Source organism: Melospiza georgiana, chromosome 3 (genome assembly GCF_028018845.1).
Source record: "Melospiza georgiana isolate bMelGeo1 chromosome 3, bMelGeo1.pri, whole genome shotgun sequence".
NCBI classification, from domain to species: Eukaryota; Metazoa; Chordata; class Aves; order Passeriformes; family Passerellidae; genus Melospiza; species Melospiza georgiana.
In genome coordinates this window covers 58,255,790-58,274,906 of record NC_080432.1, presented here as the reverse complement: position 1 = coordinate 58,274,906, position 19,117 = coordinate 58,255,790, and the positions used below count along the sequence as shown (strand labels likewise).

Genomic DNA, 19,117 nt, shown 5'->3' with positions numbered 1-19,117 from the left:
CTGCCAGTTCCCTCTCCAACATTTCATCTACCAGCAGCTGCCATTCTTCACTCTCCCAGAGATCTTTTAGCAGTCAGCAGATTTTAAGCACACTTTAAATTTTGTGGAAAATAAAATGCCTAAAAAAAATAGAAAACTTCCTAAAATAAATACAAAAAGTTACTAAGCAAAGTATGGCCCAGATTCTTCATATTCTACAGAAGGAAGAAAGGCAAAGCTTACCTAAGCTCCCCAAAAATTATTATTCACCTTAAAGTACAGGTCACAGCTTTCCAACTTCTTGCTGTAAACTGAAAATTCAGCCCTGCTCTTCCTGTTTAATTCCTGAACTTGTGTAGGGGTTACTAAGGAGTATGTACTTCACAAAGGCTTTTCAGATTGGAAAACTTTCACAACTTTTTCTAGTCTTCACAGAATTTTCTTCAGTTATATATCTGCAAAATTTGGCACTTCATATGCATGTGAATGCTGCATTTTGGATAGGAAATCATGTATTTATTCTGTATATCTATGTTTATCTTTTTGTATGTATCCATATGGAAGTCTGAAATTCCCTTAAGTTAGTACTTCCACAGGTTTAACTTAAAGTCATTTTTATTTTCCCTGACACACAGATACAGCAGGTTAAAGCACTTACCTATTTAACACCAACATCCATTTGTTTAAATGTGTCTTCTTTAGAGTTGGCCATATTGAATGGAAAGTTTGCAAAACCAATTTGGCAAACATTTTCAAAGTGCATTTTTTAAAATGCTTCTTTTTTGTAACAGGATTTATTACACTTCAGCGATTAAACTTCTAAACCTTTATAGTTATTTGTTTTAAAGAGAATAGAAGAATAAAAAGGTTTCTGCCCTCAACTATGTTTTTTTTTAAATCTAGAATTTTTTATTGTTTAAATTGAGGGAGCTTTGGGGTAGAAGGAAATAGGGAAGCTTTATATCTTAGAAACACATTTATCTTTTTCTGTCTTCTGCACAGCAAAGTCCATATGCTCCACAAAAGGACATCTGAGTCCAGTGTTCTGGCATAACTTCTGTTTCTCCAGTCAGTAAAATGTCAGGTCATGAATCTCAGCTATTGTGTTGCCGAGTCTGGTAAATTACATCGGTTCTGCACCTTTCATATTACAGGTCGTGCTGGGGAGTTGCCTTTTCTTTTGTCTGATTCAATTTTCTTTTGGCCCCAATAGCTACAGACCTTAAGGGAAAAAAAAAAGGTAGCGTAATTGAGCCATGCTTCTAGTTCATGCCTGCAGGACAGGAAAAATACCAATTCATGTGCACTTACAAAAAAAGCCTTTTGAGCAGGAAGTATCTTGTGAAGCCATTTCTGACTACTAAAAATATTTTTTGCAGTGTGTGAGCATGAACTCTGCCACCTTTTGGGAAAGAAAGCAATGCTGAGCAATAGTATTTGGTGTCCCATGGCAGGGCATCCCAAGGGCATCTGTCCATGTATACTGCCCAGGCAATTTTTATGAGAGTTCTCTAATAATGAACAGTGTTGAGGAAAAAAAAAAAAAAATCCTTTAGAAACATGTGAAATTCACATAAAATTATATCTGCAGTCATTCTGGGAAGGACTACAACTGATTGAGAACTTCAGGCATGCATACACAAAGCTACAAATTGAAACATTTGCCTGAATATTAATGGACTGCAATTCAGCACTGAACGCATACAGCAGTTAGAGTACCATACTGGAAAATAGGTTGGTGAGGGAAGTGTAGGGAGACAGTGTTATTCTTGGGATTTTATTTGGTTCTTTTTTTCCTGGTAAGAAAATCCTATTTTTTAAGAAGAAAGATAACAACTCCCTTTGTAAAATTGTTTTGACAGTTCTTACAATTTCTTTCAGTCATGTATGTTCAAATGTTTACCCTTCAAAATTTTGTATACAGTGCCTGTCAAAGTGATATATATGATGGTCATAACAGAAACCTCTCATTATTTGAATCCCCACATTACTCCTGAACTGCTCATTATGAAAGTAAATGCCATAGGGAAAGAAATAAGACAGAGATCCTTCCACAGTTTCATTGTTGTCATCATAGTCTCAAGGTCCATTTTAGTCCAAAGGAAAAATCTCACTGCCCTATCACTGACATTTAATGTCATCCTATTAATAAAATGCACACAGAGAAAACAGCATCATTGGAATGTAACCTTTTCATAAGCTTCTCTGATTTAATCTCTAAAGAACAATCATTTATTCCTCACGAGAAATTTTATCATAAGAACATATCATAATATGATTTAAATGCAATTTTACACTGCAATTACCTTAACAAACAAGGCAAAATTCCTTACTATTACTTTACTCTAACACTTCCAATAATACATGATTGAATTTTTTCTTTTAAATTTTTTCTTTTAAAGTCTTCCAAATGACTTAAACAAGCTGGGGGAGGAGTGTCACAAGTGATTTTTATTTTAAGGAAATTAGTCCTATTTTTGTCATTTATGTGCTAAAAATGTAAATTGTGAATTCACTGACAGCTATAACAACTTTAAAAATAATCAAAACACACACTCTCTCTCTAGGAACTTTTACTGAAAGTCATATAAAGCATTTTTAAAGGATTATTTTAGTTTTACTCATCTGGATTTATAATTATCCTTTTGATTTTATAGGATTGCTCTTACTATTCAAAAAGTGTCTTGCCAAATGTCTTTCTTTTTCTGAGATAGATTTTACTTACGCAACTCTTAGAGTCTCTAGTCGCCAAAGGGAACGAGCGTGAATGGACACAGCACCACCTTCATAATGGACAGTTCTGAAAACCAAGCAATGGCACAGACTAAATGTTCAGCAGAATTCATCATAATATGTGTTTGTTCTTTTAACTACATCTCTCATTTTAAGAGTGTCAAAACAATTACTGAATTTGTCAGATTCAAAGGTTATTAGATTCAAAACCCAGTCTTGTCAATGAAACCTGCAGACTTGGTTATTTACATTTTGTTTTAATTGTCCTTAGCATCCACAATTGTAACATTCATACTAACAAGGTTTATACAGCATTTGCTTAGACATTTTTCCTAGTGTTTTAAGGATAAATAATCCAGGGGTGAAAATATTACCATTAACCCAATAATTACAACATTTCTAGATTCTAACGAAAACTGAGTATCAAGTAATGATTAAGATTTGTGAGCATTACATGTATCTCCCATGAAAGATAGTGTTTTTTTAGAGCTTATACTATTAAAACAACTGCAACTTATGACCCTGAATTTTGAAGATGTACTTATTTAGCACTCCATTTTAATACCATAAACACCTACGATATAAAAACCACAGTGACACAGTCTTCATACATCTCAGATGTTAACAGCTTCCTATTTACAAACTTTTATATGTAATGACCTCTCAAATTCCTGGATATAACCAGAAATCTAAGTATCTCTAGAAAAACATCAATTAAGCCTTAAAAAGATATATTTTTTTCCTCCATTATTCCACACACAGATAAGTGACCTATATTAGATGTACAACATGGTTAACACCTATGGTAACCAAAAGCCCTGAGCAGATAATCCTGTTTTGCTTCAAAGTAAACACTAAGGAAAGTTAGCATTGCCATTCTAAATTTAGGGAGCCATTCTTTGGATTGTGTCCTGCCTGTGCCTATATTTCTGCCCTATGACAAGGAGAGAATTTAAAAGCCTAGGCCTTTCCCTTGGGAAATACATAAAAGAGTCACTTAAGCAAAGGAGTGATGTCACTCCTTTGCTTATCAGATCAAGCATGTCAGAGAAAACTACCAAACAATGACCTAGTTTTATAGATCCTGGAAGAGCTATTGTTTAGAGTAAGTGTTGTGAACTTCAGTCAAGATCAGGTACCACCAAAAAAAGCCAGCAGCATAACCTAAAGGAATATTAATAGCGAAATTGTAGGCATTCCCCATTCTTTGCTAAAAGCAATTTTTGACAACTACAGTTTTGGAATCAAGTACATACTACTTACTAGGCTTTACCTTTCAAAGTCCTCCTGTGGATATAATACAAACAGACTGAACATTTAACACAGAGGGCAACCCAGCATTGAAAGAAATGGTTCAAAACAAAAAAAAAAAGTTTCTCTGTTAAGCATACATGAAAGTATATATGTGCTAAAATTCATCTTGGAATGTATTAAAAACTATAATGGAAATAAACACTCCCAGACATTATGAAAGAATGAAGATAAATCATACAAGAGAAATACAAACACAAAATAAATACATGTCACTACAATTACAGAATCAGAAATACTGAACATTCATGACCCAGGTATAAATAGAAACTACAGCATGTGTTCCACATAGCAAGAAGTTACAGATGGATATAAATATGTACAATATTCACCCCTTGACCTTATATCCACTGTTTTCTCCAAGTATTATCTCAGGCATTTGCTGCAATGATTTGTGATGCAAGGAGCTAGCAAGTATTGGCAAGTCTCTCATTTCCCTCTCACTGAAGGAAATTAAATTCAAAAGCAATCTTATTTTTAATTGAAATTTACCTTTACTATTACAGTGAAATGTAATTGCTAAAGAACCTTGAACTCAGTTATTTCTCTGTTCAGATATTCTCTTTGCACTTCAGGTATTTGTTCAAATTCTTCTTCTGCAGCTAACAGACCAAGACTGGATTTATGTGGCAACATCTCAAGAATAACAGATCAGATGTCACCCTGGTTGGTGGGTTTGGATTGGGAGTGGGAGGGTGTGGGTTGTTTGTTTGGGCAGCTTGGGTGGGGATTGTTGGTTTTTTCTAAGCTGAAACATTCTGATTACATCCTGGCTTATTTCAATATGAACTTCACAAAAATGTATTTGGAATCCTTGCACTTGCATATTGCATAATATGAAATTTCATTTTATTCAGCAGTTTTCAAGTCATTCATTATATGAAAAATCAGGTGGAAGCAAAGGTCTGAATTCATAATAATGTTTCATTCCTAAGTTGGTACCTTTTTACTTTTCAGAGGTTAAGCTCTTTCTCACAATGGAAATCCCAAATCTGTCACCAGTTTCTCAGTTTGATTATCCTTTTGAAGCTAGTTTTGGATTACATATTTCTGTTGGGTCAGTGTAACACTAAAGATCTAAAAAACCTCCCATTTTACCCTTAAAAGAATGGCTTCTCATGGATGAAGTAGTTACTTTTACATGACTATCTATCCATTATTTCTTTGTCTCTTCCTTCAAAGGGGAGCTATCAGTCTTAGAATGTTCATATAAGATGAGAAAATGGGAAAGAGATAGAAGAAATCCTAAATAAAAACATATGACCTGTTTACTAGAGGAAATAAAAATGATTCTAAGGTTGTCTGTTAGTTCCATATGGCAGCAAGAGAGGGAGTAAAGGCTAAAAGACAGTAACAGAACTTTAAAGACAAAAGCCAAAGAGGCAGAAGCTGAGCCTCAGCAAAAAAAACAAGCTACAGCAATCTGGACGAGGGCTGAAAGAGAACTGGTGACTGGAAGGCTAGGGATAAAGGATTCCTACAAGGAAGCAAAAGGAGAAGCCTGAAAACTAGAATAGAAGATGAAATGTCAAGACTTTGAAAGAACAGGAAAGAAGATACAGGCCACAAACAAAAACAAAAAAAAACCAAAAAAAAAAAAAAAAAACCAAAAAAAACCAACAAACCACAAAGCATTAGAATGGGGTCTAAGCCACTAAGCCATAATCCCTTGTGGTTTTAACTAGATACTGTCTTTGCTACAGAAAAGATGATAAAAAAAAATGAATAAAAGAATATTTTGAATAAACTATTTCTTCAATGAAGGGCATGTCACTTTGCCTTTACTATAACACCATGTATGCTGAACATCATCCCAAAGCAGATGAATAAAGACCTTCTCAAAAGTTTTTATGCTAAGGAATTGGAAGTTCATTTTTAGCTCTTTTCATAAAAATAAATGTAGTAAACTGCTCTGAGATTGCTTGAACCAACTTCCTTAGTACTTGCTCAATATATCATTATTTGATGGGATGCAGCTCATTTTTTTTTTATATACTTCTGATGACAGTCCAGTGCGGTAAAGGAAGGACGGTTCAAAACATTTGAATTTTTCTGGAAGCTGATAGTAGTAGGTCATATCAGGTACTGGTACTGCTAGGTCAAATGAAACATTGCTTTTAATGACATGAAGTAATGCACAAAAATTCTCTCTAGATTTACTACAGATTTACATTGACAGGATGAAAAAAAATAAGTGAGGACAAGAATCTATGAGTCAGTTTTCCTCAAATCTTGGGATAACTTGTATCTTCACAGCCATACCCACCATAATAATTCGTGACATTTTTTTTCTATTTTTTCTTATGCATTTTATCCATATATTCTACATGTATAGATTAAGGATATTAACCACCTTTATTTCAAAATAAAGTATCTATAAGCAATTCAGAACCTTCGAGACTTTTCAGTAAATTTGTATTATTAACATGCATCTAGTTAATTAGTTGGTGTAATTAAGTCATTTTATGGTCTGATCTATGACTGTAAGTTGAACTTAAAACACCACCCTTTTCCTGACTATGTCGTTCATCTATTTAATTCGCCTTTATCCAAACCAGAGCTGGGAGTGGACACGGCATTTCCCTCCCATGGTCCCGGTCGGGTGTGCAGCACCACGGACAGCGCCACGGCCCTGGCGGGACCGGGTCCGGCTGCCCCCAGCTCACTCTCAGTGCTCTGGTCCAGCTCTCCGAGAGGGGATGCAAGGGCCAAGAGACAGTAAACATCAAAGAGAAAGCTCCATATCTGAATCTTTCATCTTTAATTTCAATAATGAATTAATTACACAGGTTTAAAATAGATTACCACGTGTCAACCCCCCCAGAGAGCCCTTATTGAATTTATATTCTTATTAAAGTATTGTTCAGCAGAGAGAGGGCAATCATTTCACTGAAACTCACTGACTACAAATGGGAATTAAATGAGGTTAAAAGAAATTAGATTAAATGACAGTGTTTTGATACTGCTGAAGTAATTTTGGTTGAAGAAACTGCAAATCCTAAATTCCACACAAAGAAAATAATCTCAGTTGCTTGGAATGAACTAGGGCAGTATAAAGAACAATAGTGTACCTGGATCACACACAAATTAATAAATCCAAATAAGATGTCGAAGTTCAAGTGAAAGAAATTTTTCCACTCCTCTCAGTGACAGACAAGCCTGGTTTTAGTTTGAAAAACTGCTCACTAAAGATTTCTATGTATGTTTTCAAAATGGTTTTTAAAAGCACAGCTGTCATCATTCAAGGCTCAAGGGTTGTTTGGGGTGCAGGGGAAAGGTTATGCTGATTGAAAACTTTCTGAGTTTACATTTCAGTCATAAAACATGCTCCACACATGCTGGATTCCAAATTTTCTGAGGTACAACAGACCTCATTAGTGCATAATGCTGTAAGAAAAGGTGTCAGAGAATGGCATGGAAAATAACCAAGGAATTAGCTAAGTCATACTGATTTCGACCATCACTTTAAAAGCTTGTCCATCCCTGACACTAACACTAAGTGTTCAATGTAATTTACAAAAGCCTTAACATAATATGTTTCACCCACAGAAAGTCTCAAAGGCAGGAATGGTAAAACTGCTTCTGAAATTGGGCTACATTTATCCATCCTCTCATGAAGGCCTATTCTGAATGGATGGTTTGAGAAATTGGAGTCTGCTCCGGCCCAAATGATACTTTGAAAAGCCAGGAGCACTTTTGTCTCTGTCACAGGTAATTTCTTTCCATAATGAAATATTTCTGAAGGGTCCAAACTGCACTGCAGTCATCACTTTAAAGCACATATTGCAAATCAAAATGCAAATTATTGCAGTGGAAACATTCAATTCCTTTCTAGACTGGGACCTATGACTATCACAGCCCTACTTCTGTGAAGTATTTAAGTTCTAAAAGAATATGAAAGATGGTACCCCATAACCCAAACAAAAAATAAAACCCCACCACATAATTTTGATTACATAGTTCTACTTCTACCTGCCATTAACTTTTTTGGGGATATCTATGAAAAAAAAAACACAGAAAACCAACCAACCAATCAATCAACCACCAAAAGAAACAAACAAACAACAAAAAACCCCCAACCCAACTACAAAACATATCACCCCAACACAAGAAAGCAATCCAAAACTTTACAGTCATGTCTGTATTTATAACCAGCTTACATTTCTACAGGAAAGTAAAAATAACATACATAATACAACCATGTCAACAATGTAAAACAATTCCAATTAATTGAACTGCAAAAAGAATGGGGGGGAGGGGGGGGAAACCTGAAAACTGATTAAATTATGATGAACTTATTATGAATATTTTTAATTTTTTTTTTCAGAGATTGAATGAATAGAAAGCAACTTCACAGAAGCACTTTAATATATACATGCTCTAAAGATCAACTCTCATCATAATTAAAATAATGTATTCATTCCTTTGATATTATAAATTCAAAATGAAGATTCAGTATTATAATTACCAAATAACAGGTTTAAAAAAGAAAAAAAAAAAACAGTCGCAATTTCAACAGGAAAAGATGTCAAAGGAAAGTAAAGACCATTTCAAAGTACCTGTAATACAAAAAGTGGTTTAAATATGCTGGATAATCAAATATAACTGTCCAACCAAAAAAAAAAGTATTAAAAATTATTAACAAATTTCTCCTGTATGAAACTGGAGGGAAAAGGTGGAAAAAGAAGACTATGCAACCCTTTCTTTAAATTTAAAAACCACACATAAATCAAGAAAATCATGGTGGGTTTGCCTCATTCCTATTGACAAACTGCTTATATCAGCTCCTATGCAGAGATCTACATCACAAGCCATGCAGACAGAGACTAAAGAAAAAGGAGTCAAAATAGATATGGATTCCCAGCTACTTTGCTGCTGCAGAAGTTTCTCCTGGCTTTGAAGATAGATGGAAATCAAAGTAACCACCATAAGAACACCAAACTGATGATACTAGGCCTTGTCTGTCTATAACCATTATGTATTTTTCAATCTACCTGGAAATGCTTCTGAAATTTCACTTAAAGAGATACTCTGCAAAATTTGGTCTAGCTTGCTAGACATAACTAAGACATTTTGAAGAATTAAAACACATTTTAAGGATTCTACGCATAAGGCTTAAACCAGCTGCCTTAAAACAGCAACATACCTAACTAGAATAAGCAGCAAATTGTATTTAATTCAGGGAAAATGCATGTACATGAACTTTTGTCTGTTCCTTTTTTTCTTCTTTGGCTGCATCAGTGAGTGAAGACCATCAGGTGTCTTTCACCCTGCCTGTGACATTTTAAAAACAATACCACTGTATTCCTCTACTGTAATATCAAGTAAACCATCATATTATGACAAACTTCTCCATTTGTACTGCTTCCAATTAGAATGTTTTTTTGATTACAGAGCAAACTTAATCTGGCAACTTCACAGAACTTCTACCTGAACCTGCTTCCTAAGGAAAAGTTAAGTTTCTGACTCAACAGCGAAGTCCCTCTTCCACAAGACAATGGGTCCACCCCACCTTCTGGGCATCACAGTATCACAATCTAAGGCCCACATGGAGGGACACACAAGCTCAACAATTAAGCAAGGAAACAAAGCACAGACTCAGAAAAAAAACTGAGATGCAGAAAATTATTTTATAAGCTTTTTATGTGACTCCTGCCACTATAGTAGGCCTCTTCCAGTGTAGATTTGGATGACCTTGTCTCAGAGGAAGCTTTGTTAGGTACTGCAATCACAAAGACGTTATCTGCACTGTCACTGCTTCATAGGCCTCCACTGTGCTAAGTAAGAGTATCAACTCTCATATGTACAAGAACATAAACATCTTCAAAATGTGTACTTTAATTTGAACTCCTGGTACTCTTTGAAGCACTTTTACACTTAAAACTTTTGCAATTGTATCAATGTTCTAAGAACAGAGTAAAACTGTAGTTATTTTTGGACGCTGACTAGGAGGATAATTCATGTCTAAACTATTTATTTATTCTGTGAAATAGATACCAGGTGACATTATAGAATAAAACCGTTATTTTAGGATTGTCTGATCTTTTATCTGTTTGAAAAGGTATAAAGAGGAAGCCTCTGCAGAAAAATAAAAATGAGATAAAGGAATTAGTGAGTCATAAAGGGATGGTACTTCCAGTGCTCCTTTATGCTGCCATTCTGCAGAGCAGACCTGCTCTTCAGGTGTATGCTGGAGCAAAACAAACCAAACAAAATCACAATCTGTCTTCAATCAGACTGCTTCAAGAGGCAATGACAGGATAATATGGAATCATTGTACTTCAAACATATCACACATCATTGTATGCCTCATGTGCAAATGTTACAGAACTGAAGCTCAAATTTAAGAAAAATAATTTGTCTTAAAATTTCCTACCTGCCAAAACTACACATATATTTACACATAATTCTGCCAGGTGTTGAATCACAACCATCAAAATGATGCATGCATACATAATGAAAACTGAAAGGAGTCACAATTTCTTTTGAAGAGGCAACAGTATTAATTAGAGATAGAAGTACAGATATTTTAAGCAATAGCTAAAATTACTAATAATTCAAGAGGAGAAAACATGGGTCACAGAGTGATTGTAACTAACTCCATACAATTAAAAGTAAACATAGATTATACTCTAGGTTTATTAGTAAAAAATACTTTTAAATACTTCAGAAAAATAGAAAAATTGTAGAAATGAGACTATGGAAAACAAACAAACTTATTTTTTATTTTGCTTGTTTATCCAGGAAAGTTCCTGAAAAGCAGTGCATTTCAGAAGATCAAATCTGTTTTTAAGAAGGACATAGAAGCAATGTTTCTCAGGATTGCTTTGAGGAAAAATAAAGACAAAGAAATATATCCTATTTGTTGCCCACTAGCTCTGCTTCTTTTGGGGTTTTAGACAGATATGGGAAAGGCATAAAGAAATACAGAACACTGCAGACACCACAGAAAGAAATACAATTTTCTAATTTGTTTACAGGCACTGCTCTGCAGATTAAGAAATTAACCCTATTCTTCCCATGTTATAGGACAGAAAAATGCATCATGTGAATGCACAAGTAGAACAAATCAATTTTTCTTAATTTGCAACTTCACACTCCATTATTGTGTTTTACATATGATGTTAGACTTGCTGAAAAGAGACAGATTTTTAGTGTGTTCTTAAGCACTGAAATTCATTACTGAAGTGTTTGATCACCCCATAAATCTGAAGCTACACTGCAACTACATTTCTTAAAGGAATTTTGCAGGATTTAGTCTGATGTAAGAGCAAACACTATAGCATCCTATTTACTTATCACCTTAAGTTTTTCTCAGTTTCAGGCTAAGGATAATAATAGCAGTGATCAAGGGGTAATGACTCTCACATGGTAACTAAAATTAAAACCTGAACAGATCACATTTTAAGTACCAGCATTACAAACTATCTTATGCATTCAAAAACTATTCCCTTGTCTGAAGTAAGAAATATCCATGAAGTGTTGGTCACCAGCTGTATAAGAAAATGCTGAGAAAACTTCTTTTCTCATTAACATTTAAAAATTCATAGGAGAATTTTGTGATGAGAGCTTCCAGAGTCTTGTCCTTATCTTTAAAAATGAGAATAAATAAAATAAAAAACACATTTCTATTTGCAAACCAAGAAAACTCATTTTGATGAGTAAGTTAATGAATAGCACTTCCTTTGTAATGGAAATGAATCTACCTAATATGCTGCATTAAGTAAACTATTCTAAAATACCATTTAGTAACATTTAGCAACATTTAGCCTGAAGGTACAAATGAATTATACGACACTGCCCTACTGGAAAGAAGCTTAGGGCATATGTTATTAGAGCAAATAAAGAGGACTAGTGCAATCACTCCACTGAGACATGCCACTCACTGTGTCAGTCTTCTCACTATTTAGATTTTTTAGTTAACATAGATAGACACAGACAAGGTTGTCATCACTACTTCCACTCCAGGATTCCTTGAGTCAAGAAAATAACCATAAATTAAGTTCCAGACTGCCATGACAGGTAGAACTGAGATTAATCCCAGATGAGTTGCTTTGAAAGATTGGGCAGTATTCTTACATACCCTGTCCTGGGGAATTTTTTGTAATTACAGAAAAAAACAGTAATGAAAAACCCAACATATTTTATTCACAGTTCTTCTAAATCAAGAAAAAGGACAATAAATTATCAAAAAATCACTATTCCTTTTACAACTGGTACGTGAAGTCAGACTTGAACAATACAGAAAAAAAATACAAAAGGCTCATACACAAAGTTTATCTCAACAATTCTTGTTCTTATGAGTAATAAATATCATCACAACATCTCTCAAGCATCTGTACTATGACTGACACTTAATTCAGCAAGATTCATTACTATGATTCTGTTATAAGCTGGAAACCTACCTTCTTTGTTCTTCTCCATGTTCACCCGAAGGCACTGTCAAACATTCATCCATGTGACCGTGCAATAACCTCAAAACATCCCCTCCTATCAGGTATCCTTGAATAAAGGGAGAAAATCGAGTTCATTTCTCTAAACACAGCAACATGTACAACTATAGTTCAATCTGTAATAAGTATTATCAGGTTGATTTCAGTTTTTTCTGTTTGAAATTTTATATTACTAAAAAAAAAGAGTCAAAAGGGGAAGATATCTCATAGTCTGTGGAGCCAGTTGAACATTGCCAAGTGAGAAAAGCTCCAAGTCAGTAGCTTTGGAAGGATGCATCAGGATAAAGAGAAGCCATAAGCAGGGGATCCTACAAAGTTACCACAACTCAGAAGAAGACTGAGCCAACTAAAACAAGGAACCAAGTACTCCTCTCCCAGATTGCAACAGAAAAAGTGGGAAACTCTTGCATCTTACCTACTCACTTTTCATTTTATTTAAGGTAAGAATTCTAGTTAAAATACAAAAACAAAGACTTATTTAGTTAGTTTATTATTTTTAAAGCACTTTTTTGGAGCATTGGAAGTTCTCTGTGAGAAAAATTTCTGGAAAGATCCACTCCAAACTCTACTTTAAAGAAAGTTCAAAACCAATATTCATGATTTATTTGGACGCCAAAGGTAAACTCCTGTATTGCAAATAGTTCCACTGCATGTGCAGGTTCACAGTCAAGCACTTTGCTTTACAGTCTACAGGTGTGTGTGCTCACAAAGTAAGGCACAGCCCATACACACAGCATCATCACAATATTTGTTTTCAGCTTCTGGCTGCTAAGTCAAGGCCTTAATTTGAATCAGCAAAGATGTTGACAAAATAGATCTTTTTTGCATCAGTCTTTTTGCATTAGAGATGGGACATAAAAAGAAATATAATTTTATATTAACCTATAATTATTGTATTACAATCAGCAACTGAAAAATCCTAAAACTTAGTAGGTTTTAAGCAGAATTCCATGGTATTTTTAGTCTGACAAGCTAAATGTAAAAACGTCTTTGTTTCCTTCTCTTCTTGCTAAAAACAATATCAAATTCTACATTTCAGGGGGATGCCATAACCTAAATTCTTAGTGTTACAGCAACAAGATTTTTATAAAGTTATACCTGGAATTATATTTTGAAGCAATGTCTACACTAATAAGTAATGCTGTGAAGTAAGACAGGTCTTTACAGGGAAATGGTGTTGAAGACCCTTCAGTCACACTGAACACCTCTCAAGAATTTATTTTGAAACTACATTACATCTTTTACCTGAGTATATCAGGTAATATTTGAGGATAAAATTTTTAAACCTTTGAGATAAGTATAAAATTGGAATTTATGTGGCAAATTTTAGCATTGATTTTTTAAATTAATGATTTTGACACAGAAGGGTATTCTCAGGGAACTGTTGTTACATACATTGCTTTTTACATGGATCTGTGTCAATATAATTCTATAATTTAGGTTTTGTCTTTAAAGTGACCCCCATCTACTTCATCATACAGAATTAGCAGAATGACTTGATTTAACTCTAAAGCTCTGTTTTGATTGAAAAAATAAATTGACTTCTGCATAAGCCAATTTTACAGAAATGCATGTAAAAACAAATTATTTTCTTTGAACTACCTCAAATATCCTAGTTCATCTTAAAGACTAATTATCCATTATTTTCACTTCAAAATAATTTCATTTAACTGAATAGTTTAATTTATTAATCTATTTTAATGGGAATTTTTGATTAAGAGAGGATATTGCAGAGCAGTTATTCCTATACACTCATATTTTAGTTATGAATATGACAAAGCATTTTACAGATACTAACAAAAATAGGTTTATTTCCTTTTTCTTTCTTTTTAAGGTAATTTTCTCTGGCTTTGATGCTGTTTTACAGAGGACATAGAGATAAGACCTTAGTGTGAGATTCACTCTCCCTTCACCACAAGACTATTTGGATTACAGAAACAGTTGCCACTTTTTCAAGAATAAGGCCTTAGCTCTCATCCTTTCTGACACTGGCCAGCTGAACTTCTCTAGAAAACATGCTTAGCTTAAAGATAATGTCTGTATCTAAGCAAAGTTAAAATGGAAAAAATAGCAACAAAGAGCAGGCACATACACAGATAAATACACAGCTACAAAAATCGTATTACATCATTTTCACATTATTTTCTGGGAGTATAAGTACACAATATGCCACTGTGTCATTGTGGATTTCTGCTCCTCTAAGAGACAGGCAGGTCTCAGTAGTGAGGTTCACCAGGCAGAGATGTGGCAGAGCAGAAATCTGGGTCTCAGCACATGAACCTTGCTGGGATTATTAGCAAGAATGACACACCAGTGCTGCCAGCAGTGGGAGGACAAGGAGAATGGAATTATCAGGAAGGAGCAAAAGGAAAAGGTCTTCTCTTCTCATTAACAGAATGGTTTTCTCCATAAAGTTTAGGATACTGCCAAGCAATGCACTATTATTTTTTAATAATGGTTTGTGCTATAAACCATGTCAGAAAATCTGTATGTGCAGAGTAATTCTCATATGCAAAAACCAAATGGCTATATAAAAAAGAGATGATGGCAATGGTCTCCCTAATACCTTAATTAGCAAAGTTGCAAGAACATTCCATGACTGAGTTTTAAAATATGCCAGATAAAAAGAATTGATGTGAAATTTCAGACTATTGCCTCTTTAAAAAAAATATACAAAAATCACACAAAACAAAATGACCTGCAGCTTGAACCTTCTTTAGATTCTTTTACAACACCCACTCAAAACAGTTGGTCTGCAGGAAAGCAGAAATCATTAAGCTTTACATTGTGACAGACATTTCAGAAAAACGTTGTTCTTCTCTGTGGAACCAGTATGGCATAAATTCAGGGATCCTTGTCCTTTCAATGTTAGATATTACATAAAACTCCTTCCTAATTCGTAAATAAAATAAATAGTTCTGGAAAGCTGTTCTCTTTCTGTCTTTACCCTCCTCTTGTTTTTCTTCCAACCATTTGTTACCCATAAACTATTTCCCATATTCAGTATCAGGATTTCACATCCTGCTTCCAAGCCTCTTTCCCATTTTTTACTCAGTCTCAGAAACATGTAGCCATGACTGCATACATCAGAATAATTTGAGATAATATATTAAACCAGGACCAAAAGCCATTTCAAAAAACATATTACGAATGTTATCATATCTTTAGCAAAATGAGATTTGAATGAGCTGTTTGGAATTCAGCAAAAATACACAGAAAACCATCAGTGTTACTTTTAGTATAACCTTCCCTCTGTTTTCAGAGAAATATTCAGGGAATATTTATTTAGTTAGTTAGTTATTGTATTCAATGTTTATATAGGACAAAACCACTCCCACACTTGGCATAATAATTTGATTTTTAAAGTATTTAATTTACTATCAGTCTTTCAATAATAAAGTTGAGTCAATCTTACCTTGGGCAACTTCACTTCCTGAACTGATTGGTGCTACACTCCAGAGTGTCTGCTGGAAGGCTGCATCAACATGTAAGCTACCATTGCCATAAGAGAGATGCTAGAACCAGGAAAGAGGGAGGCTTTTATTTGAGGTTAGTTGAAAATCTCATTACAGTATACAAAAATAATACCAAACATTCTCTTGTTTCTTTCAAACATTAATTGTTCTCATTGACTGTACAAGTAAATACAAAGTTCGACCTGGGTACTCCTCAAGGGACATTAGAAGTAAAGCTAGAATAGTAAAGCATATTTGTCTCAAAAAACTACAGGAAAAGTACAGAACAGTCACCTGCTGGGCATTGTAGACTTAGTGAACACTCTGAAGAACTAATTGTTAAATGCTGTGGAGTTTTTACTCTAGTGTTTTTCCTTCTACATACAATGGGAATTTCCATGAGGTTTGAATATTGGGATATCACCCTAATCTGCATTTCCAGTGTAACTCACCACATGAATTTTTCTTGCAGGCCACTGGCTTCTTAAAACTCCCATTAGGTCAAAGAAATTAGATAAACAAACAACTGATTTTGTAAGTCACTTAAGACAGTTCACAAAATACATTCTTGAACAAAATTCTCAAGATGCGAGCAAAACTGAAACAAGTAAGGCTTGTAAGGCTCACCTCCTACCTATGCATTCAGTGGATGCTCTTTGGCTGTGTTACTCCCTACATTCTGCCAACATGGCAGATCTTTGCCCTAAGAGCAACAGGTGCTGTCTTTTCTCAGAAATTCTCTGTGTGTGAATTCCTCTTAGTTCAGTACATGGTCTCAAGAATTCTTATCTCAAAGCATCTTGTCTGCACCTATGTTTGTCCCTCCCACACCATCAGCCACTTCTATTGTCAGTGCCAAACAACATAACCTTATAGAAGATTATGGAACCAAGCATTCAGTGAATAAGCAGCTGGTTTGAAGCATATTGTTTCTCTTACCAGGTACTAATTTTTCAAGTGCAGTAACATTTAGATGCTTTTATCAGAATTTTATTTTATACTACTGGAAAGTAACTCTGTTCATAGAGTAATATTGGTCTCTGTTTCCAAATGTTGGGACCAACATTAACAAATTCTGGGTAAACTAATGACACAAAAGACAAAAATGTCAGTGGAAGTCAGAAGAGGGTAGATTCTCATGACATGTGCAAAGTTCTGTCTTCCTGACTGCACACCTTCTGGCTGTAAACAGAAGTACAGGAAATAGCACATCAGCTCATTTAGAAGGGTCCCATAACAGCTAATGACCTACAAAGTAAGACTCCTCACAAAAGCCATGCTTACACTGCACCAGTGCCACTCAGCACATCATGGAGAAAATTAATGAACAAACATGTTATTTGCCTTTTATTCTTCACTTACTGCAGTTATGTAACTTAGTGAATGGCAGGCCATGATGGGAGATTAGGATCTGCAGCACAGCTCCTGTTCTATTTTTGCTCTGTGCATCTTCATTTGGTTAGGATTCTTCTAAGATCACCACATAGATCCAGTTAGCGGCAACAAGCAATTCAACGAAAGCAGGAATGTTAATTTAACTTCATTCAGGATAGACAAAAGAGAAGGAGAACTCCTCTGTCATCTAGACCATCCACAGAGCACTTCTTCTAACTGTGTCCTCTGTACATGCGAATTAACTTATTTTCACACACAGTAGTATCAATTGAATGAGTGGTAAATTTTTATAGAGAGGGCACCGAACAAAAAATATATTGCTGACATTTCTCTTCAGAGTATTAGTACTTTTTATCCATTTATTGGATTCCATTTCCAACTCTAATCCAGATGTCTCAAAAGGTGAGTCACCAGTGAATTATAACTTTAAAAAAATATAGTTCAAATGATACAACATATGACTTCCAAAGCAGAGTATATTCTTCAATTCCCTTCTTATCCTCACTTCCCTAGATTCCTTGCAGCATCCTTGTAAATTTACAATTGACAGCAGGGTTCCTACCATTTACAATTCCACAAACTATGGTGTTCACTCCCTGGAACCATTCACTGAAAACATCAAAAGGAAGCTTTTACCATGTAGAGAAAATACATTGTTAAGGGATGTCCAAAAATTCAGTTACGTCAAATCCATTGAAAAAAATCCTGAAAGATTAGAGAGGCCAGTATTTATCCTGGCATTGCCTAAGCTTTTACTGCTATACTCTAACTATCTCAATGTTGTTTTAAAGCAATCTGCTCTCTGTCATTAACTTAGTGGAGTTTACCTGCTTGGTTTCATACTTTCAGCACAATAAAGCTATCAAAATGAAACAAGTAACACGACGTCCAGGATGTGGACATAACGCTCAGACTGGGGCTGAACAGCCTCCACACGGGCTACACAGATATTTTCTAACTAGTATATCAGTGCATCTGGCAGAAGTAGAAGGTGGTCATAATTGATGAGGATCACATGCATAGCATGTCTTTGGGTATGTAGCAACATTTGAAAAGCAGAAATATGTTGGGTTTAGGAATCCTGCTGTCCAGTCTAATCTTCATATGGGTCTTCCCCACTACAGGCAGGTTGTCTCAACCAAATAATATATTTTCTGCACTGGTCCAAATTCAAGCAAAGAGGTAAGATGTGTCTTCCCTGCTGATAGACTGATCTCCTAAACCCGCATTTAACCCGCAATAGAGTTTTCATCACTTTTCAGATTTAAATCATGGTATTTTATGAATATGGGTTAACACTACAGGCCACAGGCAGTTTAATTCAAGGATAAACTCCAAGACTCATCTCTCAGAATACTGCAGGTTTCCCAACTGATTTTAATGACATATTGTAAACTCTATACTGATCTGCAGCAAAGTAACATAATCATAACTCTGTCCCTAGGTCTTCAAAAAGAACGCAGTGTTTTTAAGTTCACTGAAGAGCTTGGGAATGAGATGGTAATTTCCACAAGAACCCTCTAGCAATGATTGCTGCAGCATAGCTGCATTTACAAGAGCTCTGAATAACTAGAGCTTTTAAATTTCACAGTCTGTATGAAAGTTTCTCTTCTGCAAAACATGCACGTGTGAAAAGAAAAAAATATAAAGAATGGAAAACTTTTGCTTCAAGCTTCCTCTTGGCTAAGGTGTGCCAATATTGACAGTTCATCTAGCAATAATTATCTGCAGTTTAATAACTCTGCCTTCAATCTCAGGCCATTTGAAATAGCAAGAATAGCTAAAAAACCC

General features: G+C 34.9%; 1 protein-coding gene across 4 annotated transcripts in view; it reads right to left on the bottom strand.

Annotated features, from left to right (window-relative positions):
• Nucleotides 1-19,117, bottom strand: part of RYR2 (ryanodine receptor 2) — a 379,393-nt gene that overhangs the window by 196,110 nt on the left and 164,166 nt on the right. For all 4 annotated transcript variants that reach the window (XM_058020341.1, XM_058020342.1, XM_058020343.1 and 1 more), the window contains 3 exons: nt 15,892-15,991; nt 12,429-12,525; nt 2,705-2,779 (listed from right to left, as the gene is read on the bottom strand). In XM_058020341.1, the coding sequence (XP_057876324.1) occupies nt 2,705-2,779; nt 12,429-12,525; nt 15,892-15,991 (272 nt within the window). The remainder of the gene's footprint in view (nt 1-2,704; nt 2,780-12,428; nt 12,526-15,891; nt 15,992-19,117) is intronic.